The sequence below is a fragment of the Platichthys flesus genome, chromosome 2, assembly GCF_949316205.1.
Source record: "Platichthys flesus chromosome 2, fPlaFle2.1, whole genome shotgun sequence".
NCBI lineage: Eukaryota > Metazoa > Chordata > Actinopteri > Pleuronectiformes > Pleuronectidae > Platichthys > Platichthys flesus.
The window spans coordinates 13271464-13292273 of record NC_084946.1 but is presented as its reverse complement, the minus strand read 5'-3'; the positions used below and the strand labels follow the sequence as shown (position 1 = coordinate 13292273).

The 20810-nt window shown below is 45.2% G+C and overlaps 2 protein-coding genes across 3 annotated transcripts in view; one reads left to right on the top strand and one right to left on the bottom strand.

Moving 5' to 3' along the window:
• Positions 1 to 16773, bottom strand: part of srgap2 (SLIT-ROBO Rho GTPase activating protein 2) — a 49923-nt gene extending 33150 nt beyond the window's left edge. Inside the window, exon 1 of one of the 2 annotated variants that reach the window (XM_062398552.1) lies at positions 16195 to 16773. In XM_062398552.1, the coding sequence (XP_062254536.1) occupies positions 16195 to 16261 (67 nt within the window). In that variant the 5' untranslated portion in view covers positions 16262 to 16773. The remainder of the gene's footprint in view (positions 1 to 16194) is intronic. The other variant, XM_062398559.1, reaches the window with a different exon arrangement.
• Positions 16774 to 17774: 1001 nt separating this feature from the next.
• Positions 17775 to 20597, top strand: fam72a (family with sequence similarity 72 member A). The gene is made up of 4 exons (XM_062398527.1): positions 17775 to 18626; positions 18823 to 18900; positions 19404 to 19528; positions 19638 to 20597. Exons 1-4 carry the CDS (start codon positions 18475 to 18477, stop codon positions 19730 to 19732), a joined length of 450 nt encoding a protein of 149 aa, XP_062254511.1. The 5' UTR covers positions 17775 to 18474; the 3' UTR covers positions 19733 to 20597.
• The last annotated feature ends 213 nt before the right edge of the window (positions 20598 to 20810 follow it).

Genomic DNA, 20810 nt, shown 5'->3' with positions numbered 1-20810 from the left:
TGTTTTTTAGTTAATTTCGTAATAACCGAGCAACTCTGATGACGTGAGGTAGAGCAGCAACAAGAGGAAGAAAAGACGAAACCAAGTGTTCCTTGAATTTACTCGATTTCCTATTATATGGTGCCTTTTAAACCAAGCATCGGTGCTCTATTAATGATGAAGAAACAAGATGGGAAAGCTGATAAAGACAGAGCATATTTCCTTTAACAGCAAATACTAACAAGAATTTCCAATACACATAAACCAGACTCCAAACAAACAGACATTTCATCCCAGAAAATGTACTCTTTAATGACTCGTTAATTCGCATTTCAACAGATTTATTAACAATAAGAAATTGTAAATAAAAAGGTACAATTCATTACCTACATTGCTCTATTGCTGTCAAATGGAGGCATAATGCATGCAGCATCAAGTGTGTTGCTTTTGTAAATCACCAATGAAGACTCGCAATTGAGACTTTATACAGACAGCAAACTAGACCTGCAGTGCTTACCAAACCAAATTACACACGCTCATAGATATGACACATAAAACTAAACTAAAAACGACAATACATTTCCAACTCATCTCCAGCTGAAGATTATAAAATAAAAAAATCTGTGTGTGGTCTCCCACGTTTTCAAAATCGGTTATGAGTTCTCAGCAACCCTAAATATACCACATTTTTTCATCAAGATCCATGAATTCTTCTCTTATTTAACGAAAAGGTCAAAAAACATCCAATCTCACAATGTTAAAGTAGGTACACGCAAATTCTTGGATCCACCCTTTTGTACTGATCTGCTCCGGAATGCAATGGGTTCTTTCTCGGTCAATTTCCATCCTTCCATCACGTTTCATTGAAATCAGAACAATCACAACAAACCTCAGTGAAAATATAACCTACACAGAGGTAACAGCAGCAATATATTGCCCTATAGTGGGTAGATAATGACATTGGCTACTGTTCTGCTTGTCTCGATCATTCAGAAAAGGCGATGTCCTTCCTAATAGAAGAAGGGTTAATAAGCTGTAACGATGACCTTCTGCTCTCTGTATGTGATCACAATAATCCTCAGATGAAAGTAATTAGTGGATGAAGTGTCACAAGTCTATAGGTGTAGCCATATACTCAAATCATTAATTTACAGTAATTGATATACTTATGACACAAGGATATCGTAGGTCATCAGTTTTACTGTAATACTGTCCACATGAGATAAGCACTGATGCTTGGTGAATGAGGACGTTGGGTCATTGTTCAGTTCAGAACATTGTCGTGCTAAAGCCTTCTTTGCTATTCAGATGATTCATTAGAGCTTATAGAACTTTAATGAATATTTTGGGCTTCTAGGCATAGCAGGAAAATTTGATTACAGAAAATGCATAAAACAGGTCTTATTCCAGCAGGCCTAAATTGAAAGTGAGACTATGGGCTGGGTTTTTTTGAGCATTCAAAACTGCACGGGGATTCCACTACTTCTGCTAATGCAGCAGCTGACTGATTGAAGCAGGGTTTGGAAATTAGCATTACCGTGTTTTCTAAATTCCTCTTACAGGATGTGCTGCACCAGAGAGACACGGTGGTCAACTTTATTATGTCGTATTTTCCCTCTACTGGAGAAACCTGACATCACCGTAAGACAGTAAAAGCTCAAGGCCAGGCCAGCAGTACCAAAACCAGGGCACTGTTCCACCTCACTGGTCTGTATAGCTTGGAACAGCAGGTAGCAAGATAAATATCTATAAAAAGAACAAACACCTAAGAAAGGGGCTGGATTAGGTACATTAGTTTAAGTTAGATGATCATTTATTAGCACATTAGAATGATTTAGTGTTTAGACCTGCAGGAACAGCAGAGCTTCCATTGAGACATGAAGGTGATGTAGTTTGGTGTACCCTCACCGATTGGTCGGAGAGTTTCTTCGATCAATGCCCCTGCAGCAGAGCACATCAGGGTCAGTTTTTGTTTACTGCCCCAATAAAACTCTCCGCTGTCCTTGTATGGCTGAGGGTTACAGGCCGAGAGATTCCCATTAATTATCTAGACTGTGAGAGCCGTGCCACCTGCCACAGTTTCATAATAATCAATTCATCTTTAACACACTTTTCATGATTCCATCAAAGACCCCAGTGTTTTGCAGCACTGCTTCATTGTAGAACTGTGTGCAGTGCTGTTTGCCCTGCTGCCGCGCTCTCTCTGACACAAACACAGTGACCCGTATCATATTGGTCATCGGCTGCACTGGGAGAAATCCTGCTTCAGCTGTGGTTCGGTGCACCGTCAAAACATTGTTCAAGTTTTTACCATCATCGGCAGGCAGGTAAACCTCAGGATAACACTCGCCCTCTCTTTGTACCTGTAATTCAGATGCATGAGAGAATACTGAATCATCAACCTTCAACACGTTCGCTGCCGCCACCGATCTAATCAGCTGCGTAAATCTGAAGTGTGATACAGCCAAGCCTAAAGAATATTTTCAGAGTATTACACTCAAATCATAATAGGGAATTGATGAGAAATGACCCCTCCCAGAATCCTCAGAGATGACGTCTGACTGAGAGGATTCGTATCCAAACCATAGCAGGGTGAGGAAAGCTCACCTAAGGTCAGCCTGAGGCCGCCCTGACAATACAACAGCCTTTGTGCTGCTCAAACACACAAACACTCACACTGTTGTTTTGTTTCTCACACGTAACTGCCTACTTAACAGGCATTACCACCCACATGATTGTTCCTACAGCTCAAATATCACCACGTCATGGGCCAGGACAAACATCTGATGGTCATCACAGTCAGCCAAGGACAGACAAACAGCCATACTCCTGGCTATGGCCTGACCCGCACTGGGACGGACTTTATATAAATCCCAGTGTTACAGAGTACCAGGCGTCCAGCAACACATTTATAACTTGTATTACATTGCCAATTCTGCCATGTACTCCTACATTATTGTTATCTGGTGCTGTATCATTCTGTCTAAAAGAAGTATAACCGGCTGAGCAGTACCTCTTGGCATATGATACCCCTTCAAACTACTGGGTGAATTAGTCAGACTTCCTGGTTCACATTTCAGTTTCTTACCTGTACACTGTGTGTACACCCATGCAGCTTGTTTACTTCACGTAGTGCCAGTCAGATGATTAAGCAGATTGTGTCAACGCAGAATGCTTGTGTTGAATTCTCCATCGCAGCTAAAGAGTACCTTTTGACCAGTGCTGAATCTAGATCGGTTGCTCTCTGCTGAACCGGAGGAGGAGCGTCAATGATGTATCAAATATCTGGAAGTTCATAATCCAGGTACAATTGGTTTGGTTAGGTGTTAACACCCATTGCACTCAGGTGTGAACCAAACCTGCACCAACCCCTTTTAGAGGATGTGGTCTCAGTCCAGCTCCAGTAACCATGTGAGTTTGAAATCTGGGAAATAGATTGTGTAGCATTAGTAGCAGCTACAGCCAGAGATTGAACTGAGGCTTGAAACATTGACTGGCACCAAGGAAATCCTCTGACCAATGAGCCGAGTGAAGATTTTGTAATGTGTTCTGCTTCAGTTGGATTTTTCCTGTGTGAAAATAAGTTGAACCGCAACTCTCCAACTGATCTGGACCAGAGCAAATAGACTAAAGATATGAAAACACCCTAAATTTGTATTGTATCTGACATCCCTATGGTAGACTCTGTGGCCAACTCCTACTGTTCAAGGCTCTCAATCTTTCTGGCCTTTGACCCAATGGGAGCCTGCCTTCTCCCCTGCGGGAGAAGGCAGGGAGTGGACATCAAGAATGACATCCCTGAGAAAAGAAAAAATACACTAATGAATACAAGAAGAAGTAAGAGGTCTGACAGATTCTCAGCTCTAGTGGAGAGAACGTGACAGGGAATGGAGAGAGACAGAGTGGGCAGACCTGAGCAGACTGGGGGAGGGAGTAAGAGAAACAAAATGGGGGCATGAACACAGTTTCACAGGAGACAGATAAATACTGAGGAATCCAGAGGGAGGGAAAGCGAGAAAAAGCAGTGGTGTGTGTAGCATTGTGTTCTGCAATGTGTTGCTGAATTATTGACGCTGCCACTGCGCTGAAGGGCGAGAGGAGGGAGCGTTTTTTTCACACCGCCTAATCTCTGCATCATAAACATGCACGCACACACACACACATGCAGCGCTGTCAGGTTGTGGCAAATATATGTGCAACGATCGTCCCTCGTGACGGCAGCCTTGAGAGTTGGGAGTGGGTCCCTTGAGAGAGTCTGTGGCAGGCAAGAGAGGTCAAGGGTCATGGCAGAGACCAGAGGGAGACATGTGGCCCACACCTGTTCTCGACTTGCCGCAGTACACTCACACAGACAGCTCATCGTGAGACAGGCACAAGGTAAAATGAGATGGTCATTAAGGCAATTTACCATAAAACGACTGTGTGTAGTTTGAAACACTACAAAGAGGTCTCTTCTCGCTTTCCTTTGTCCCTTCCCTGCCGGTGTTTTTCTCTCTCCCTGGCTGCCTCGCCGTCTTATCCGCGGAGGAAGCCTGTTTGATCTAGCGGAGTCCTGCTGTTCAGACTTTCCCTCTCCCAGACATCAGGCGTGCACTCCTCTCTCTCGCTCGCCGAAGGAGAAGAGCTCCCCTCCTTCTCTTTTCATCCTCCCAGTTGTTCACAGAACAGGGAAAATCACCCCCCCCCCCCCCAAAGCTAGAAATCAGACACATTCTCTCTGCCTCTACCAAAGACAACACAATAATTCATGAATTCAAAATGGCCTCGATGTCGTAGTAAGGCCAGCTGTGTTGTGTGCATATGGTCCATGTAGAATGTAAGCTATGACAGCGATGTGGTTCACTCAGAGGACAGTGGTCCTCATTGTCAGCCCCCAGCAGGAGCGGGACACAATGGAGAGGGACACAGGCAGGGACCTGACTCACACATACTGAAAGCCTTCCTGGTCATTATCAGTGACAGAGATGCTGGAAACAATGAGAATTTAGTTCCAGCGTGTCATGTGTAGATACAATAGCAGCTTTAATACAGGACAGATTTTTTTGTATTTATTAACCCATTAGCTACAGTTTTTGTATATTTGACAGTGGTTATGCTGGGGAACTGTCTAGGGTGTAACCTACTCTCACCCGTTGTCATTTAGGATTGGCTCCAGACTCCCCCAGTATTCCATCTGCTTTAAGATGCTCTGACATCCAGGAGACGAAGGTCAGACAGGAGGTAATATATTTTATTGCATACAAGTTGGTGGATTCTAGCTTTCACCTTTAAATTCTAATAGCACATCAACGATTCACAGAAAACAACAAGTGCACATGATTGCAGAAAGACAATACCCAGCACATGAGCAACATGTGGACAAATCACTGAAATTTTCACATTAAAGTTTAACAATGAATGTTACACAATGAGTCCTCTCAGCCCACAGTTGGTTTGGCTGCCCAGAGTCGCCGCCCAGCAGAAATCTGAAGGATTATAACAAAGTTTGCAGTTCGAAGAAAACTTTTCAATAAGACATTTTCACAATTGATGATGCCACCGACGGCACCAGACCACAGTGATTCCTAAAACCTCACATTCATTCTCAGACTCCGCCACTTCAGACTGGGAAACTCTCCTCCACATTCCTCGGAGGGAATACCACCGGCACATGACAAGAGTTCCACTCACATTCAGCCACTTAGCCTGCTGCTCCCACTGCAACCTTTGCACAGAGAATGGCTGTGTGTATGTGCACATGTGTCATGGACAGCAACCTTTTAACACGCCACACTGCCCCCAGACAGAAAGATTTCACTGAGAGAAAGGGAGTGGGAGAGGCAAAATTCAGGGAAAAGGGTGGAAGAACAGGAGTGATGGGGGCACCAGAACATGCTTGTGACAGGCTGCTATGCCACAAATGTGATGAGGTGATTGATGGGAAGGGCTTTGTGCTAGAAAGGCCAACCCACCCCCCTCTGTATACCATCTTCTTCTCTTCCTCATCAACTTCTTCTTCACCTCAATCCTCAGGGCTTGTCTCTGGCACATTTCGAGGAAAACCCACTTGGTTTATTTGACTTCCAGCTCAGCACAGGTCCAGGCAGAGGTCTACTACTTGACAAAGTGACTACACAGAGTGGAGCTCACTGTATAATCTATATGGAGAGCACCCATCAACTCCACACCAACTCCTGTCCCGCATTGGGCCACTGCACAACAGGAATGTGTATGTGTGTGTGCATGTATAAGGGGAGGGATATTCCCATTTCCACTCTGTTTGAAGCACATGGACTGAGTCGGAATGTAAAGGGGGAGGGGCAGCAGGAGGAGGGTGCTGGGGGGGAGGCAAAGGCGATACTCTGAGAGGGGTATCCCACCACGCAGGCCGGGCACATTGTCCATTAACTCTACAGTGGACCGAAAAGTAGAAATGCAATAGTGCTCGTAGGTATCGCTACATTAAACTTACCGCTTGCAAAATATCTGAGTTCGTTCCAACAGTATATACTCCATCTTAAACTGAGCATTCCACTAGAACCCGTTGTGCATGAAAATATTAGTTTTGCTTGAATTTAGTTGTACTTCATTGATGGGCACATTGTGCACGACAGGTTAACAGATTCCTTTGACCACACATAGTCCACAGCCCCAAGACATGCTTAAACATCTATGAGTGAAGAGAACATATCAGCATGTTCTGCACACACACACACACACACACACACCATTGGCCCCTGACCCTACTCAGGAAGATGCAGAAGAAGAAGTGAGCCAACAGGCGCCTGCAAATGGAAAGCGAGATAAATATCAGACCTCAGGTATGTGCAGCTGCCTCTGTAATGCTCCAGTGTGTGCTGCAGGGCAAGCCACATATCCAGGGTGGGTTCTTCCACAAATGCATACAGAAAGGTAAACAATCAAGTAATGATCACACAGCCACACCCTCCAACATGTGAGATGTCCGATATGCCACTGGAGACAAATGTGTACCTGTACATGATGCAATTCCTCTGACTGTTGAACATTCATATATAACTGCTTCTCCTGGTCACCTGTCACAGAAACTGTTATCTGCCAAAGAAGTCCCTTGCAGATCACAGATTATATAGATTCCGTGTACATAAGTAAACGATTGAGATGTTTGAGTTTCAGTTCTCTAAACACACACACACACGTAATTCCTCTGTCTTCTCCGTCTTGTTCTATGTCAAAAAAAACTTAATTGAACTAGAATGACACTCAGTAGAGTGGATACCTCTGCCAAGACCCCTTTAAATTCAATCAAGCTATAATAAATTGCACAAACTCATGGCTATCAGTCCCATAAATATGCCAGATTTATTCCGTCAATTTCCATAAATGATTCCTTGGAAAAATCAGTGAATATTCAAAAAAATTCAATGTTAACGAAAATCTGGGGGCAGATCTGCACCTAAATTGATTTGGTCAAGTTAAGTCCTGTGTTGATCTGACCAGTAGTTTTAGCATGATGCTGCTTAAAAAAACAAAACAATCACCTACCAGCAAACAAAAAAAACGGGGGGGGAGACGTAACTTCCTTGGCAGATGAATTCAGCTGGGTTTTATATTCACACAAGGCTTAACCCAGTTTTGAGATTCTTCAAGTTATATTCACATCACCGAGTCAGGTATAATGTAGTAGGACCTTTAACCTTCCTCAATTTTGAGCTACATGTGTCTGCACATATGCAACCCCCCCCTCCTTTGATTGTACGCGACAGGGCCTCCCGTTGTCCTGCATGGCCAACACGAGGACGTTTGATCTGTACATCTATTTCCTGCTGATACATAACTGGCTGACAGTAACTTCAATGTATCCTCCAGCTGAGGTCAACATGTTAGGAGTGCACACACCACAGCAAACGCCCACGCAGCAAACATTTAGCAGAAATGTGTACTGTGTGTAGAGGTTCTGCATTTGGTTTGAGTGTGAGGTGAGGAGATGTGAGGGGGCAAGGGCAGGGGAAGAGGGGATACCTCAGATATCAGAGGGTTCTTCCTCCTCGGGTGTGTGTGTGTGTGTGTGTACCGTGGGAAAGAAACTACAGTATTCCCACATTCAAAGTGGTTTGAAGTAAAGCTGGGACTCAGCACTTTAAACAAGCCTCTTTGAGCCTGCATATGTGCAGCAACAAACTCTGAGAGGGAAATGTGAGAAATCTCCACCAGTGCAGCTTTGATGCTGGGAACAACTAAAATAGAACTGGTGCATCCACGTAGCAACCAGGGGGGAAGAACACTGTGTTCTCACTCGCATCCATACAGACGCAGAGAGAGAGAAGCTGAGAGAGGGGCTGTGTGTGAGGGTCTGAGTGATGCAGATTCAGCTGAGGGGAGGTGATGAATAGCTTCATTAAAACAGCATTAGAAGAGGTGTGAACCCAAATGGTGAATGCCAGCATGCAGTGACTTTTCAGCTCCAACATACACAACACACAACAAACACACACTTGTCACTAGTGCAATTCTCCCCTTGATACCTGCACAACCCACCCACCCCGTAAGCGCTCACTTGCTTCCTGCGTTTGATGTCGGTACATGTTTTAAATGGGACCTCAAGCGTTTTTGCCTTATTGTCATGAATATAAAGCTTCAAAGATCAATGACAAATCAAAGTATTTTCAAGAAACAAAAGCGATAACTCCGATTTTTCTTTAATCAAACTGTACCTTTCTTCATTTCACACACACAGATTGAGCATACCACCCCTGAGGGAGCTGGTGGGAGATGAGGAAACCACAGTGACACCCAGGAAGAAAGAAAGTGGTGAAAAGGAGGACTCAAGGAGGCGAAAGATAGCAAAAAAGGAGAACAGGAATGCAAGGCAAGAAAGCAACCGGGGGGATGGGGGGGTACAGAAAGGACCAAGGTCTGAGGGTTCAAAATGGGATCAAGTGTGTACAGTGGTAACCTGATTAGCCAGACCCTGGAGGGGAGACAAATCTACATTATTATTTCTCATTTTCCCTCTGCTCCTCACAAACCCAGAAAAATGGGGGCAATTCAGTAACCCTAGCAACCAACTCTGCCTACGTGCAGAGAGAAGCTGCTGATGGAGGGGGAAGGAGAGAAAGAGAGGGAGAGAGGGAGATGGGGACTGAAAATACTAGTGCATGATGTACGCACAAACATATTGAACTGAGCAGATGTGCCATACAGTGGAGAATGTCATCAGGTTTCTTCCCTCTCTTTGTAACTCTCTGTCATTCAGGTCTCTTGCATGTTTCCCAGATCCCTCCTCCTCTCTCGCCCTTCTCCGTTTCCTTCTTCCTTCTGCCCCGCCTTCTCCCTTTTCCCTCCTTGGTCAGGCTCCTTGCTTTTTCTCCTCCTGCTCTGGCCACGTATGAGGGCTGTTCAAACACAACCTGTTTCCTCTGGTGTCCCCTGGGAGCATTATCCAACCTCTCGACTGTTGTGTTTTCTCTCCCTCCCTCCTTTCGGCCTCACTCCTATTTATTTACAGCTGGATGTCTGTTCTCCAATTGATTGTTTTACAGAGGATATGACTATGCTTTGTTTCTGCCCTGAGTGGCTTTATATAGATTCCTCTGTTCTTTAAGACGTTCTCACCAGCACACACACACATCCTCTCTCTCTCTCTCTCTCTCTCTCCCTCTCTCTCTTTTGCCTGGCTATGAGTCAGTGTCCGGTGGAGAAGCCCCTAAACGCACGGTAAACGTGAGTGCCACATATGCTGAAATCATTAGAGAGATCTTGATTTAAGGCTGCAATAGGAGGCGTGTCAAAAATATGTGTGTCACATTTCATCACAACTGACAGACATCATGAGGGGAGAGAGAAACAGAGAGGGGGGGGGGGGGACAGAGTTTAAGACCAGCGGTTCTTTTCACAATGGTCTGATTGTTCGTATGATGTAGGCTGAGAGAAAGAAAAAGATTGAAAAAGAGGGTGTAGGGGATTGACAGAGACTGTGTGAGTGTGTGTGTGTGTTTGTGTGTGTGTGTGTGTGGTGGCCCAGAATACAGCTCTGCTTTTTACATTTTTACACAGTCTCACCGGTTGCTCTGCTGTTGCTGCGTGTGTCTGCATATGTCAGATAAAGAAAGGGAAATATTAATGAGGCACCCTAACGGGGGTCGAGGCCTCTGTATTAACTCTGAGCTCAGGTCACACACAGACTCACAAAGACCTGGACAATGTGATCATATATAGCATATATTATAGTGCTGACACATTTAATCCGCGACAATTTAAAGCCACACGAGGTAGATTTGTACTTAAAAATAGCAGATTCAAAATCCTTTTGATGGTACACTGCCACTGACTCTGGTGTACCGTGCTGGAACATCCCGACCTGCTTTACCGGCATTCGTCAAACACCGAAAGCCAGAACCGGAACTAGCAGCTAGCTATAAGAGACTATAGTTCGCCATTTTGTGTGCGGCCATCGTTGCAGAGCAGCTAAACAAACAGAAATGGATATTTTAGGAAAGTGTCGGAGTAGGAAACCGAACAATGGCGATTAATCATGGAGAATTCACTTCTTGGCAAGAGCTATTGGAGGTTAAAGGTTGTAGGACAGATGCCAGCCAGGTGTTGTTGTTAATGGATAAGTCATCATTTGAGCATGTTTGCTTTGTCTTGTATGCGTTCTGCCTGCTTGATGTTGGGCTGTGTGCGTGGAGTTGTCCACTCACTAGTCACAGCCCAGGTAAACACATTTCAATAGCGGTTTAGGTGGCCAGATGTTTCTTCCCCATCAGCCTAACAAATGCATGTGCGTAAAGCTGCAAGTGTATTATATCACTACAGTAACTAGCCAATCAAGTTGGGCAACACCTGTAAGCTGGTTCAGGCAGCCAACTCGAGCTGCTCTGCTCCAGTCATGTGACATACACCACGTGACATACCTCACTCTCCACAATCATCTATAATACACACACATCTTAATAGGCCGGTCTATGTAAGCAGAGAAAATTTCCCATCACTGCGTCAGTATTGCTGCCAGTTGCTTCAGCACCTCCCCCACCCACAATCCACCTGTAGGCTCCGACTGGGGGGAGGTTACAAGTATTTGCTCATCACTCCAATCATCCAGAATCGATATAATCATATCAGTGGGTTGTGATTAAGTCGGAGCCTAGGGGCCAAACACAAACCTGTTCTACTGGTGAAAAAAACATGTGAACGTGAGATGACTGTTTGAAAGGTCCGAGTGGAAGGCAACAGTTAACTTATGCAAAACAACCTGCAACTGGTTACAATGTCTGGCAGGCTACAGGAGTCCATGTGACTGTGTGTGGGCGTGTGTGTTCCGCATGAATAAGTGTGGTATCAGTTTTATCGTGTTCCAAAATGTCTGTACAAGAGGCAACACATTGACTGGACAAATCAGGTTTAGATGGGTGTAGCCCCACTCAAACACACAAATACACACACACACACACACACACACACACTTCTTCAACATCAAAGCTGGAGCACCTGAGAAGAGGGAGGGGAGATCCGTTCCCAACATGCCTCAGTGCTGAAGGCCTAGTGAATTGGTGACGGCCAGAGTGTTAGGATTAACCAAGGGAAGGCTAAACATCTGTTGCCCAATCAAAGCATCTGGAACATCTGGCACCAATGAACAGCAGTCATCTAGCAGCTGACCTCCGACCTTACCCACTTTGGCTTCGATGACTGTTTTCTTCTCTTGCGCATTTACTTACATTTTTCTTCCCAACACTCAAATCTACTCCCTCCTGTCTCTAACACTGACCGTGATGAGCTGAGGGTGCCGTACAGCTGCACCGGTGCATCTGCATATCGTGGTGGTAGAAGCTGCAGCCATCACAGCACACATTCCTCTTTTTATAACCCTCCTGTCGACTGTATACAGAATGCAGGGGTGTGGGCAGAGATGGATTAGACAGCTCGATCCAAATCGCAATAACACATTCGTTGACTTGTCGCCAATGTTCTGAGTGAGTGTGCGTGCGCACTGAAAGACGCCAACTCAGCACTTTCAGCTTCAGAAAAATTGTGTTTTCGCTCAGGTGCCTTGGCAGCCTTGTAGTAAATTGTCAAATCCAATGCTTAGGGATGAGGAAGTAGGTTGGTAGAGGGGCACAGAAACTCCATCGTGTCTGGTGCTGACACGGCACACGGCGACTGCTACTGTTTACACACACACACACACGCACGCGCACCTCTCTATTCTGAGAGGCAAGTGTGCTGACTGCAGAGCTGAAAATCCTCACACACCAAGCATGGCCGCATTGTGTGTGTCTGTGTGTGTTTGTATTATGATTCCTTTGCAAAGACACAAAGCCATGGGCCCCAACAGGAAGCATTACACACTCCCTTTATAATCTGTGTTCCAGCCTGAGTCCTGAACTTCAGTTCCACACACACATCCTTCCTGAATGATTATTTTAAGCTCTGTCTGCAATTTCATATCATCTCACAGTATAAAAGCATCAGGACCTGTTCTTCCCCAACAAACTCACACATAAAGCTGGTAAACAATGGCATCGAGTGATGTGTGATTGACTTGTGGTTGCCAATGGGTGTATTGACCGAGTCCAGTGGTGCAATTATAAACGGATTGTTAAAAGGATCACACACACAAAGCCCGCAAGTAACTTGTTTTAAGACATCTTTCCACATCCTTCCAACCTCACAAGGCTGAAGTGAGGGCACCTGCAGCAAAGTGAGGGCACCTGCTGCAAAGGGGTTTGTGTTACAACTACTATTACACTGCATCCACCTTACCCCCGTTTGTCATTTCTCTTCTCCTTCTGTTACTCAGTGTATCATAGCTGTTTATACACAAGCCAGTATGTCACGTGACCCCCCTGCTCCTACTGATTAAATACACATCAATCAACCACAACTCACACTAGCAAAAAAATATAGGCCAGACACCGAGCCTCACACACACACACATACACCAACCCACAATCCTGCATGTGGACAAACTTGTAAAATAGCTTAAAAGCCAGTTGACAACAGATTCTGACTTGAGTCTAAAAATCAAGAAGAGTCATTGAGCACATCATCAAATTTAATGGCAATACACACCACTTTGTATTCATCTGACAACCCACAAAAACCCCATAATCAATACCTTTTATCAGTGGTGGTAACCACTGGCAGAGGGAACTACCGATTAGCAGCTATTTAGAAGCACTTCAGATGCTGAAGCACAGAGCAAAAATGTGCTCGAAAAATGTAAAAGACTCACCTAGCCCCGAGTTTTGCACAAACAACATGGTGAACATGAAGAAGGGTAAACAGGCATTGTTATGGCTGGAAGTTGTGCATTAAGTGGATAAACATGATGGAGCCTGTGAGTAACAAAGTTCAGAGCTTTCTGGATTCAATTACACAAAAATACTTGGAACTGAAAATGTCAGGTGATAAGCTCATTCCTTAACTCCGTTCCAGCAACGTGTTACCAACTGTTGTTGTTGTTGCAACAATCCTATCCCTTTTCAAATAGGTTTCACTTTCTTTTTTATTCTCTCTTCTATCTCACTCTCAGTCACTCTGTCTGTCAGCTGACAGGGCCAAAGAACTTTGCCATACCTCCTTTAAAGTTATTTTTTTTCTTCTGGGGTGCAGGTAAGGTTGACAAAGAAAAAATTATGCAAGATTTGAGGTTAAATACCATTTAGTTGCTTTTTTGAAGCTGTAAATATCAGGCAGCAAGCACCGAATGAGTATTTTTAAACTTTAAAAACATCAGTGGATAAAGTGTTTTATCCACGGCTGAGCTGGAGGTACACCTGCCAACCTACATTATTAATGATAGTAATTAGCATTCCTTAAATAACCAGGCAATTAAGTGCTTGAGTTATTTTGTCCAACCTTTGTCATTGTGAATATTTAAATGTTAACATGCATCATGCGTCTTCCTCTCCTGCTGCAGAGCTATCTGAACACGAGCAATTAGAGGATTTATTTTACCCATGATGCTGCTGTGTACAGCGTTTAAAGACTACTCCTGCTGCCTGGTTGGAGTGAGGACATGCAGGTAAATGGGTTTCCTCAGCTCAGTGGACTGAAACAGTGAAGACGATTATTAAAACCTTTGAAAATAAGACGGACACATGTTGGCAAATAAAAGGGAGACAGATGTGACGTAAAGACGACGCTTCATAATGTTGCTGCTTGATACCCTCCATTAGAGAATCTCTAACAGCAGTGCACAGGGTAATGACAGACTGTCTGCATCTCCCAGTGAGGGCTGACTGCCTGGAATGCGTGGGCTGGCGCAAAGTGTCTACCGACGACTCTCCACCTTCGGAAAAACCCACACCTCAAACAGTTATGTGGATGCACAGGTTTACCCTTTCATCTGTTCGTTCCTGATAGGGAAGGTGGCATGTGGAAAAACATGTGGATGGGGAAGGGAGAGATAGTCCAGCACAGCTGTTCGCCAGGGAGCAGTGAAGTACCTGACAGGAGGAATCGATGCTGAGGGTCGATGGACAAACATTTGAGTCCACAGTCTGCCAAACACAGCAAAAGCTCCCCGAATGTAGCGCAGACTAAAAGCCTTTCACAGGCCGCCATGCACAAACAGCCGTCTACCCGGACACTAATGTCACTGTTGTGACAGCTAAATGAGTTTGCAGATAGGCAGGTAAACAAGCGGAAGCAGTTAGGAAGAGCGGTGAGCCTGGATTGCTCTGTCCATTTGGTCAATCGACCGTTAGAATCTGCCACCAAATCCAGATCACTGTGTACAAACAAGTGGCAAAGCAAACAGAAATTGGGAGTGGAGAAATATAACAAATGGAGATGCTCACACACAGGGTGCACGGTTTCAGACACTAAACTGACCCTGAATCATATGATGTGGTTTCCGTCGTCATTAAATCTCAACTTAGGTGAACACCTATAAATATGACCTGGATCAAGTTTCAGAAACCTGTTGAATCCAAGTTATGGGGCCAGCTTTTGGTGGCTCCACACCTTACTGCACTGCATTGTGTTGGTTTGTATGGACCCTTGATATGGAACCATTCTGGGAATTAACACCAGATTTCCAGTTTGACAACCTAGTGATTCATACCAACTCTCTCAACAACCACTTTGTCTCTCGCTGTCTCGCTGCTCTGTCAAACAAAGTCAGAGGAGACAGCGGCTCGACAGGAGGACGGAGGGGCCATGAGGTGACAACATGGAGACGAGGCTGGTGACCTGTTCCTAAAGGGAAACAAGGGGCTGCAGCGCTGAAGAAGGGGGCGATGGCTGCATCCTATTATCTAGTGATCTGGCACTGCAGTGGAAACATGTTGTTCAGGAGGAGGAGGGCAATATCCTGTCCTCTCTGTTTCACATCCCTATACCCCCCCCCCCTCCGTGCTTCCCCTCTCCTCCCCAGCGTACATCACTGAATGTAAAGGTGTGACAAGCACCGGTGGTCACTCTGACTGACGGTTCCCAGCTAAATCCACTGTGCCTGCCTAATGACTGATGACAGTAACACACACACACCAGTAAATACCTGACGACTCCTTTCCAATCACTACATCTGCTCTCATGTTCTTGATCACCCGCAGAGGCTACAGCAATCAAGTGTCACAACTGGACAAGGCTTAGTTAAAATTGATGATTTTGATGCAATCTGCACACACACACACCTACCCACACACACACACACACACTGACTTGCAGCATGAACGAACCAGCAGCACAGACACGCAGGAGACAGAGGGGGAGAGAAACGCCCTGCCTTGTTCCATGTCGAAACCCCAGCCCTGTGGGTAGTCCACACACACACACACACACACTGACACACACCACCACCTTCACCATAAGCGGTTCTCCTCTGACCATGTTCAGGCCACATTTGGACATAAGCACTGATTTCTGAGCGTTTTTTTTTTTTGTCTTCCTGTCTTTGTTGTCCATCTGCGTGTCGAGTTAAAGACGAGCCATCAAACACGCTGGTCGGGATGTTCCAGATAAGACTGCCCTCATTGATGTATTATTGATCCGCCACGTCCGCACAGTGACAATTAACCTTCATACATGGTTAGCGAAATACAAAGGCGAGCGTGTATACAGCCTTTACGCCTGATGTGAGAGGAGAGGTGAGGGTACGGGGGGGGGGGGGTGGGGGGCACATGCATTCAGTCAATTCGGGGGACGCACACTGTGTAGTAAGAGGGGTTCATCCGATGCATTGGGCTGCACTAGATTGATCCGACATTTAACACGGAAGAGGCTTTTAGATCCCAAAAAAAGTTTTACCTTTAACTTGAGTTTCATATTCGGCCACTATCTCCTTGTCCTTTCGGAATTTCGCCGGAGACGTCATGGCTGAGTTTTGGGGATCACACCACTCGCCCTCGTTGCGAAGTCAATTTGGTCTCAATCAATGAACTCGATCGCTCGGTGGTGGAGGAAGAGGAGGGACGCGCCAACTCTGGAAGAAGAGGACGCGAGGAAGAAGAGGTGATCGGGTCCAGATGAGCGGTCGCAGGTCCTCAGTGAGCCCGCGGATCGGTTTTGTCTCCCCCTGCCTCTGCTCTGCTCACTCCGGGCGCATTGTGAGTTTGGCGCTGCTGCTGCTGAATGTTCCCATCGGCTGCTGCTGCTGCCTGCCGCGCCTCACCGCCTCCTCAAAACCGGTTCTGGTGCAAACAACTCCGAGTGGAGGCCGACTCATTCCCACTCAGACACAACCAGCGATCGCCTGCAAGTCAGTTCTACCACGCGTTGTTTGTCGAAATGCACCCATGTGGGTAGAAATGTGCCTCGGACGGGTGTGCGTCTCGCAGCTGCCTGTCCAAACTAAACTGCTCCCCCCACCTCCTGGAGTGAGAGAGAGGAGGAACCGAGTGGAGATGGAGGGGTTGGCTGTTGGTCAGAGCGCCAGTGCGCAGGACAGGCCCGGATGCACACATGGAGGGGGACCACTGAGGGTACTAAACACATCAGCCGCGAACACGAGCCTTCAGCTGCAATGCACTTTTAACAGGTCTTCCTAAAAAGATTCAAGATTCAAGATTTTTATTGTCAAATGCACAACAATCACATTAAGCAGCCGCTGGCAATGAAATGCTTGAGTCAAGGCTCTCTTCTAGCAATGCTCAAGTAATTACAACCAAAAAAAAAATTGGAAATAATATAAAATAGAATAAAATAGCAGACACTTACAACTCATCCAAAATCCAGCTGCAAGAGTTTTAAAAGGTCCAGTGTGTAAGATGTAGGTGAAAGGGATATATTGGCAGAAGTTGAGTATAAAATAATCCTAGTGATGTTTTCACTAGTGTGTTTCATCTATCTTGTAAAAATGTTTTTTTTTCTTTACGCGCTTCATATTTAAATACATTATATCTACAGCTGGAGTGGGGGGCCTATGGAGGCCACCATGTTTTTACAGTATTCTAAACTGGACAAACTAAACACCTTTCTGAGTACTGCTAGATTCTACTTCAACTGAACCTTTAATCAACCTTTAATCAAATCTAAAAAAAAGGCTTCCCACATCCCCCCTGTTCTTTCACTGGCTGTCAGTAGCTCAATTACACGGTTGATTCAAAGTTTTTACTGCACATTTTCAAAACACGTAATGGAGCTGCTCCAAAATCCATAACAAACCTAATAGTATAGTATAAACCCACCAGACATCCGAGATCACTGGGGAGTGGTCTGCTGGTGGTACCCACCTGGCTTTAACTAAACTATTTTACAAAGTCATAGCATCAGTTATCTTTTTCTTTCACCTCTTTAGATTTGTCTTACTTCTTTTATTCTACTAATTTAGATTTATTTTCTATTTCTTGCAAATTGTTTCAGATTCTGCCTTCTGTATTTACAAAGTATTCCTTCTACTTAATTATCAAATATCATATTTTCAAACATGACCAACCCACAGCTCCTCTCCACAAGAGCTCTACTTCCCACACCATGATTCGTGAAACGAGCTCTAACTGACACAGCACACCACCAATCAGCTTTCAGCCAGTTTGAATGTGGGCTTATCTTTTCAATTTTGTAACAAATCACTTGTAGACCTTTTCAAAGGACTCGTCCAATCGCGTCAGTTACTATGGAGTTGTATCCAATCAACGTCAAGTCAGGGGTCTTTTAAAGATAGTTTCAGGAAGTGGGTGTATATACCAGGAAGTTGTAAACAAAGCTGACAGCGATTCAGTTGTTAGCTCTGGCTGAATGATTCCCGAACCTGTTGAGGAAAACAGGCGAGTTTAATCGCGGTATCGTGCATCTGTCAGTCATACAGCTGACCGGTTTGCTTTTTTAAACCTTTTCCTGTGCTTTTTTTCAACGAGCTAACGTCAGCTGCCTTCTGTTTTCTCGGTAGGGGAACTCGAACGTTAGCACAAGGACGTTGGAGCTAGCCCGTGAAGTTAACGCCTGATCGATCATTGTTATCAAACGGACAGCGAGCAACGTCGGTGCCCGACTCTTTCGTTGTTGTTGTTGTTGTTGTTTTCCCGGTGTATCAGCTGTGAGGGGCGGACAGAGCGAGAGGGCTCGTCCATTTTTTTTAGCAGGACAACAATGTCGACGTCCAACGCTAATTTCAAAAACAAGTGTGTGACACAGGTGAACTGTGGCTTCTGCGACAGCCTCCTCTGCACGAGGGGCATGAAAGCGGTGCTGCTCGCAGACACGGAGGTGGAGCTCTTTTCCACCGATATCCCCCCCAATAGGTGAGTGCTAATGTGGTTAGCATCATTGCTAACAAGGCTTTGTTTATGTCTGCAGCTGCTGCAAGGGCGAGCTGTGCTGGTCGAGGTGTTCTCAATCAAACGGTGTTTAGCAGGATTTGTGTCATGTATTGTTGGTTTTTAATCTTTCTTGGCCATGTTTGTCTCTCATTACATGCCCCCCCCCCTCCCCCCCAAGAACTGTTGACTTTGTGGCCAGCTGCTACTCGACTGAAAGCTGCAAATGCAAACTGAGGGACATCGCGTGTCTGAAGTGGTATGTAGAGCTCTCTGTACTGTACATCCTGCAAGGTTTGCTCTAGGGAGACCATCTGCTGACGTGCTAAGTCAATAACAACCACGACCACAAGTGTTAGCACAGCAAACAAGCAGGTGTGCACTGTAACACTGTGGTTGTTTTTACACTATACACCTGTGCACCTGCAACTAACTAGTACTTGTCTTGTTTAGTCATGTGATCATTATCAAAGCCATAAATCTATTGGTTTAGCAAGTGGAGAAATCTTTATGTGTGCTTTTGTTTGAGGAACAGTCCAGAGATATGACTAAGTTCTGGCGCCTGGCTTTAGTTCAGATATTAACCTGAAGCCTTAGTTAACATCGAGGCTCCTCTTTTGTTTTCCCAGGCCTTTGTTGTTGTATACAGGGCAACAAATATGTTGGATAATAGACACCCACTAGTGGAGTAAGCACTTTTCACAAGTGCCCCCAGTAAAGTGCTGACACACGTTTCCTCTTTATTCTCGCTCCCTCTCCCAGTGGTAATGTTGTGGGCTATCACGTTGTTGCCCCCTGTAAACCCTGCCTGCTCTCCTGTAACAACGGCCATTTCTGGATGTTCAACAGTGATGCCGTGTCAACTCTCAACAGACTGGATGCAACAGGTCAGCACTAGCCCCCCCCCCCCCCCCCCCCCCCCCCCACAATTAAAACCGCAATTCCCGTCTGTTTAAATTGTGTTTTTAAAAGCCACCTCTTTTTTTTTTTCTACAGGCCTGAATCTGCTCCTGTGGGGAGACCTTCCCGAGCTGGATGACAGCGAGAATGAAGAATCAGAAACCCCATCAGAGGAGGAGTGCATTAGGTAGAGAGGGAAATGGACAATGTGAGCGACCAAGAGGGCCAACATTTCAAACAGAGCTTCACGAGTATACAAACCATGCTGAGATGAGACAGAAAAGAGATGCCTCAAAGGGTCGTAGATCACTGAATCACATAGGGCCGAACAAGTGCTGCTGTGCTCCTCTGTATGGGTTAGAATATGAAACCATGCTGCACCTCGGTCCTCATCCCAAACAACAGCAGGTGTTTTGCCTTTGCTGCTTTGGGAGAACACCTGCTTAGACATCCGTGCATAAGAAATTGTTGGCCCTATGTGGTTGATTGGCGAATTGCCCTTTAACCTATGACCACGCCTTTTCCATCATTGGTCACTGTTAAAAAGCACAGACACAAACACTGTCACACTCACATTCTCTCTCGCTCTTGAATATTTGCGTGAGCTGTCATAAAACAAGTGGCTGAAGTAGACTGAAAATAACACACGCCTAGAGAACTTGAATCTGGTGTGTTCCTCTTTTCATCAGTCTCCACTGGGATCACGGTTTGATCGGCTTCATGAGGCTTTGGGGAGTGTGGTATAACTCAATGGAACTTCCTGTGCCAGTGAATGCAGTGCTTTTCCCCGTTGTTTACGTGAAGTCCACTTTTCTGATGTGATGACCACAATTCCATTGCCTTCCTCTTAACGGCAGATTGCGAGTAATCTGTACATTGAATATGCTGTGATAAGCATTTAATCCCATGAACGGTCGAGGCTAACATTTTCTTTGTGTGGCTGGGTGCTGACCTGAGTTTTTGTGCATTTTTAAATCCAAAAATGTATTGGGAAATAGCACAATTATTTAATGAAATGTGTATACATATATATATATATATATATATATAAGATATGAACTTAAGGGCGCATTTAATTGAGGTCACCTTACAATCTGATATAGTATGGACAGTTTTGATATGCCAGTAAACTGTATACACCTGACAGCATCAGTATGTGTTTAACACCCAGATGCATCTTAAAGGTAGCGGTGTCCGATACTCACATAAAGCTTATATGCAGAAGGTGTTCTTCCACAACAGCCAGATTTAATGTCAAACGTTTGTGTT